Below are 6,279 nucleotides of genomic sequence, written 5' to 3' on the forward strand. Positions count from 1 at the left end.
CTTGGACCCAGCTGTGAGCCTCTCCACGTACAGTACTCTTCCGATGGAAGTCGGTCGTTGACCACGTTGACCACGCCGCGCCGAGAGCACCAGGGCGGTGGTCTGGATGACGACGAGGCCTAGGAAGGGGACGACGCGGAGCCGGGGACACTACAAGAGCACAGACCTTTTGTAACACCGTCTTGTGTTACTACAGGTCCAAAAGTGTGTTACTAGCCATATAGTAACACAATTTGAAATGTGTTCCATTAGACCGTGTTACTAAGTGGTGTCAACTGTCACACATAATAATTGTTACCATATCTTAAAATATGTGTTACAGTTGCATTATAGTAACATGTGTGTTATGTGTTACAGAACACACCGGTAACACACTTTTGTAATTATAGTAACACCGATAGTAACATATTTTGATAGACGTAGAACATCGGTGGTAACATGTTTCTGTAACTATCGTAACACAACTGGTAACACATTTTTTTAGCATCGAAACACAACTAGTAACATAATATCCATGTATCGTAACACTATAATTATAGTTGTCAACTACTCTAGTAACAAATTTTGTAGCTATAGTAACACCATCAGTAACACTACTATATCAATATGGTAACATAATTAATGTATTTGTTTTTTATTAGTAACCACAAAATTGGATACCCATTTTATGGAATATAAATTTATTTTATAAAATAAATGCAATTGCATAAATTCTTAATCATTTTATTATTATGCTTGGCAGCATATCAAAATGATATTTAAACTTAAGCAGAACACATACAGAAATTCGTATGAAGATATTTATTACGAATATAGAAGAGTGTATGATACATATGCATTACAATAAAGATATCAGTCATATAATTTTGAGGATAGAAAACACAACTATGGGGAATATTACACTGTCGCATTTGCATCAATTCGATGAAAGAAAAAGATGTTCTGGATGATATTACACTTTTAAATCTATCAATGTAAACTACAACTATTGGTAGCTAAAATCTTTAAATTTTATTTGCTTCTTGATCCAAGAATTCAACTGCAAATCAACCATCCTTCTCTCGAATCTGTAGAAGAAAATTGCACCTTAGATATGTGTGATTAAATGTACACAAATATGATTTCAGAATGTGGAAGGGAAGATTGTAACTTACAAAAGCTGAAGGCCAGGCAATTAAGTATCCTGAAGTGAAAGCCTCGCCAATTGTCTTGCAATCAGAAACTTCCCTTACCAACTCCTCATTATCAAGAATAGGTTCGTCTATGCGCACAAGAGCAAATTCAGCACCTAACTCAATACCACCAGCCTTAGTTCTTGGATCAGTACTCCGAATAGTACCATACGCAACATTCCGCTTGTTGGGATATGTTGAAGTCTTTAAGACTACTTTGGAAGCAGCCTATATTATGATCAATATTAGCATTCTATGACATGATAATATAATTTGCATGAATAATATGAGATCTTTTTAATGTCAACCCAGTAAGGTGCCCTAAGAAACTAAATAAACTGGACCCCGCAACGAAGTCTAATGCCCAAGGTCACCTCACTAACTCATGCTTGGTTAAATTTATCGTTTACTTGCATACAGCAGATTGAGCAAAAATTGTAATAAAATCCATTTTTCAAGCAGGCATGATAATGAGGGTTTGGGTTGGTAATTTGGGTGTAGTAAACCATGCTACTTGGTGAATCTTTACCTTGATGGAAGAAGAACGCCTTCTTTTTGAGCGGTGTGGGTGTTCAGTTCTAGTCCTTTGCTGGTTCGGTTTTGAAACAGATTCACCCGTAATATTCCTCGTTTCCATCACCTACCAAGATACAATAATATTAGATGGAATGATATTCATACCTTGAAGCTACAGAAAGCTACAACTTCAAAACTCAAAAGGCACGAAAATTACCTCTAGCACAGAATCAATAACAAGGTCTTGTGGTGATGATGAATTTTGTTGAATTTGTAATTGGTTGACATCATGGTCGCCAACCTAGTTCCATGACACAACAATGGTAAGCAAGCAATTATTTTATATTCTATCTTTGTGACATGAGTAAGAGTAACTACAGGCATAACCTTTTCATGCGAACGTGATAAATTATTATCCTCAGGAATGTCATGTTGCATAGACGAGCGTGCCTCAACGGGTCCATTGCACTGGATTCTCTGCAAACTGAAATATTAATATGAAGGTTTCAAGTGACAAGCAATGATGTAGGCATTTATTAACATTACCTTTGTTTTACCAAGCAGTACTGGTGACCGAGAAATACCATTATCATTTGATTGGAGGTTTTCCTACAGAACTAACAAATCTGAGTAAACTATTGATAGAAATGCATGCAAAGGGTGGGATAAAGAAGTCCTTTACCTCTTCTATGCCATTATTGACATAGCCTTCTTTGTTATTCATATCTTTAATAATCTGGTCTTGCTTTTTTATATGCTCCTTCATCTTTGCTATTACCTCCCAAACGTCATGTTCAACTTCATATGGTGATCCATCAGTTGTAGTCATATTGATGTTCTTTAGATACCGTGGCGTCCGACCGTAGACTTGCTTAGGAGTTGGAAGCAAACCCATGCCATGCACTTGTCCAATCTTTTCTTTCCCTAACACTTCCTGCAGGGCATCACCTTCCCATGCGACTCTTCCATTCAAATTTTGTGCCAACTCTGGTCGTTCGGTTATTAGATTCTCCAATCGATCCTATAAGAAAAGAATCATGCATACACTAGTTAGATTGAACCATAACTTGATCCCGAGAACAATTAGACAATTTCTATATTAATTGCCTACCAGGCGCTTATTTCTATCTTTATTTTTAGCATCAGCATCGTCCTTCTTCTTGTGAGTTGCTAAATAAACCTTTGATCTGTGTGGTCGTTTCTTTTCAGGATCAGCTTGCCTCTACAAAACAGAAACAACACCCATATGACAAAAGAGACACAGGAAAACACTTCAGGAATCAAGATTACTCACCATGTCTTCGCCCCAACAAGCATAACTCTTTGTGCCAGCATTATGTGAATCCTTCACGAGGGAACGACTAATTATGTTCTTCTCAGCAAGAGCCTGTTATGATGTAATCATATCGTGAATGCAACTTTTAAGATAAGCCCGAGAACTCACATTTAAATGTCAAAACAGGGAAGTACAGTATCTCATTCATTACCCTTCCTTTTTCGGACTTCCAATATTTAACAAGCCCACGCCATTGATCGTTGTCCACATCTTCTGGACAGAGCTTATACAAAGCCTTTCGCTTGATGTTTGGATTTTTTCAATGGCGGGTTTGAAGAAAGCATCTTTCAAACTAGACTTAAATTTCCTCCAGTCTCTTCCAATTGATTTGAGTATCCATTTTTCACATGATCGAGGATACACGAACTTTGTCTGAAAGTACAAAATAATGAATGGATGTAAATAGACATGCAAACCACACTACATCTCATGTAGACAAATTAGATATAAATAGAAGGGCAGCAAATAACATTTGTTTTCTTGTTAATTGTGAAGTACCTGTACGCACTGCAATATTGTTTCCTCACCACTATTCTTTTTGACATGACGCCAATCATTTATGTTTAGTGGGCAAAATCCTCCATTTCTAGCAATCGTGCCCAGAAACTTCCCCAAGATTGCACCTTCATCTCCTATAGGCTGGCTATCTTCATTGCATTTCACAACTATTCTCTGCCCCTTTGGCATGTTCCAGACAATTGGCAAGCTTGTTCTCTTGCGCTTGCGTACTTCCTTGTCTACTACAAGATTAATTAAGAAAAGTACTAATGAAATGACGCCCGCCGATTATTCTTTCGATACTAAGCATATACAAGTTAATTAATAGAAGCACAAAATGTAATAGGTTGTTACCTTGATTGTGAACTTGACCCTCTTCATCGACCAATGCTTGTGATTCATGACCTTGTGGGAATTGCTCACCATTGTTGCAGTCTCCATCTTCATCATCACGTTGGTCCGTAACCTGAATCACATTCAACCTTTTTGACCTACGTGGTGGTCCTGCAGAACAACCATACATCTTTTATTCCAATAATTACAACAGTAGATACAGATATGTAATAAGCATGGTTCAAGAGGGATACTTTGCGGCCCTTGCATAGTAAGTTGCCCTGCCCCTTCAGCAGAGACACCACCGTCCTGTAAGAGAACACTCTCATTTGGATGGTTAGATGGAGCAACATCAATTTGCTTGCTAGGCGGAGCAATATGATCGTCAGCCTTCTCCTTAGACACATACAGATGGACAGCTTTCACAATCTCAGGGTCGGACAACATTTTCATCACAAGACCTTAATCATAAATGTGAACTAAGTAGGAGCTGCCTAGACGGGTTTTTTTCCGCATAGTACAGAGAGTCAATTGCCTGAAAGCCAACTTCTTCGATCATCAAGATTAAGTCGTAATACGAGACATCACGTCTCATCATGGATCTTTGTAAAATTTTGGCTTCCTAATTTGTATCTTCATAGTGCAGGTATATGGTCAACATGTCCGTCGCCATCCTAAGTTATATATAAAAATGTCAATTAAATCATTACAAGTAAAGACAAATTAACTAATGACATAATAGGGACAATTTAATTTGCCAATAGACATGTGAATGGAGATGGCAGGGAAGTACACAGTAGCACATCAATGTACTATCAGCTTATCATAACTTAAAACAGAGAGATGAGGTACAAGACCATGGGTCCAGCCACACCCACACTAAGATATAATGCTGTCTACATATGGATTCAGGACAGGTTTAAGTTGAAAAGTGTACAGGACCTAATGATGTTCACTGCTTCCCTAAACAGAAGGGAAATTGAAAGTACATAGGATCATCAGGTGATGGTGCAAATCTTAAGCATTTTCTCTGTTCGCAATTTCAGTCATTTTTTATCCTAATGGTTCAATTTACGCAGGCGAAACTGTTAAAGTAGGTCGGCTGCATCGAATCGAAGAGCAGAGTTGGGTTTGATCATGATAGTCTTAGGGCATCAAAGAAAATGACGAAGGAGCCGAATGAGCCCAGATTTGTTTCGTGTGCCCAGATTGCAAACTAGACATGTTAAAAAGCTTGGAGCGGGCGCAGCAAAGCGCACCGTTTACTTCTAGTTTCTCAAGAAGTCTGATCAAATTTAAACAATAGTCAATGGATCGATCTAGCAGAAGTGTAGAACACACACGTATATCAATGGATTGACCTGATTAGTGGATTAGGCATTGGCACATCACAAAACTATAGTCAGACACAACCTTACATGGGGTATGGGCTTTTCAACATATGTGATTGCTTAATTATTTGTCTACGTATGGGCTAATTATGCAATTAGCCGCGGCCATTAGGCATCTACAGTACACAGTGTGCTACGAATTGTTGAGGGAGCGACCGATTGGCAGGGGAACCCCTGTTGGCCTCTCCCTGTCCCCGCCCCTGCATCACTATAGCGGTGTTTCACCTAGCATACCTCGGAGAATTCGTAGCAGTCAGATCAGGGAAAGGGTGGGCGTTCAGATCCATACCAGCCACGAGATCGTGCTCCTTCAGGATGTAGGTGGCGGAGCTGAAGACCGACGAAGCCGTCGCCGCAACGATCCAAACGGCGCTGGGACAGATCGAGGAAGCGGCGCCGATGCAGGTCGAGGAAGCGGCAGATCCTACGGGGGTTGAGATGGGGGTGGGAGGGGGTGGTTGCAGGTGGCGGCCGCTGCGTTGGAGTGCGGCGAGGTAGCCGCCGAACGATGGGCGGCTGGGCTGGATGTGGATGGGTTTGAGACCCCAATTTATCTAGCGTTTTCTAGTTAATTGGAGGGAAAAGTAAGCGCGAAAGTAATTGGAGGGAAAAGTAAGCGCCATGGTCGAGAACTGGAGGGAAATTTGGATATATATATATTTTTATCAATGAGAACAGGAGGGAAATTGTTTTGGAAGAACCGGGACATTGTTACATTTATTAATTTGTTTGGAATATAAATTTTCCAAAAAGTGTTTTTGGCATGGAAAAATAGAGTATATTGTATTTATTATTTTATTGATTGAAAGGGAAATTAGATATAGATAAATAGTAATGGCTTTATAAAATTGATTTACGTAACATGTGCTAAATAACATATAACATGGTTTCTCGCTCTAACAGCGGCGATCGGCTGGCAGATCCCGCTCCTGATCGGTCGTCTCGACCAATATCGTATCATTCCCACACGCCTTCCAATGAAGGCTATGACCGGTGTGGGACAAAACTATGACTAACATCAATGGTAGAAGTT

General features: G+C 39.6%; 1 protein-coding gene across 6 annotated transcripts; it reads right to left on the reverse strand.

Moving 5' to 3' along the window:
- Positions 1–786: 786 nt before the first annotated feature.
- LOC123091407 (uncharacterized) lies at positions 787–5,744 on the reverse strand. 6 transcript variants are annotated; one of them, XM_044512907.1, is made up of 14 exons: positions 5,536–5,744; positions 4,110–4,529; positions 3,877–4,026; positions 3,523–3,764; positions 3,176–3,396; positions 2,983–3,075; positions 2,800–2,910; positions 2,371–2,709; positions 2,235–2,297; positions 2,076–2,165; positions 1,906–1,989; positions 1,702–1,812; positions 1,155–1,400; positions 787–1,067 (listed from the first exon to the last, which is right to left on the reverse strand). In XM_044512907.1, the coding sequence occupies exons 6-14, from the start codon at positions 2,983–2,985 to the stop codon at positions 1,047–1,049; spliced, it is 1,068 nt and encodes a 355-aa protein (XP_044368842.1). In that variant the 5' UTR covers positions 2,986–3,075; positions 3,176–3,396; positions 3,523–3,764; positions 3,877–4,026; positions 4,110–4,529; positions 5,536–5,744; the 3' UTR covers positions 787–1,046. The 6 variants fall into 6 exon arrangements, with proteins under 6 accessions (XP_044368842.1, XP_044368843.1, XP_044368841.1 ...); XM_044512908.1 differs by lacking the exon at positions 5,536–5,744 and having other exon boundaries at positions 3,523–3,602; positions 3,648–3,761; positions 4,110–4,589; XM_044512906.1 differs by lacking the exon at positions 5,536–5,744 and having other exon boundaries at positions 3,523–3,602; positions 3,648–3,764; positions 4,110–4,589.
- Between the last annotated feature and the right edge of the window lie 535 nt (positions 5,745–6,279).

Source organism: Triticum aestivum, chromosome 4B (assembly GCF_018294505.1).
Source record: "Triticum aestivum cultivar Chinese Spring chromosome 4B, IWGSC CS RefSeq v2.1, whole genome shotgun sequence".
Classification (NCBI taxonomy): domain Eukaryota; kingdom Viridiplantae; phylum Streptophyta; class Magnoliopsida; order Poales; family Poaceae; genus Triticum; species Triticum aestivum.

Coding starts and splice junctions, on each gene's coding strand:
- LOC123091407 (XM_044512907.1), bottom strand. Junction 1,990..2,075: donor TATCACGTTCGCATGAAAAG/GTTATGCCTGTA, acceptor TCATGGAACTAG/GTTGGCGACCATGATGTCAA. Junction 1,068..1,154: donor TTGCCTGGCCTTCAGCTTTT/GTAAGTTACAAT, acceptor TTTCTTCTACAG/ATTCGAGAGAAGGATGGTTG.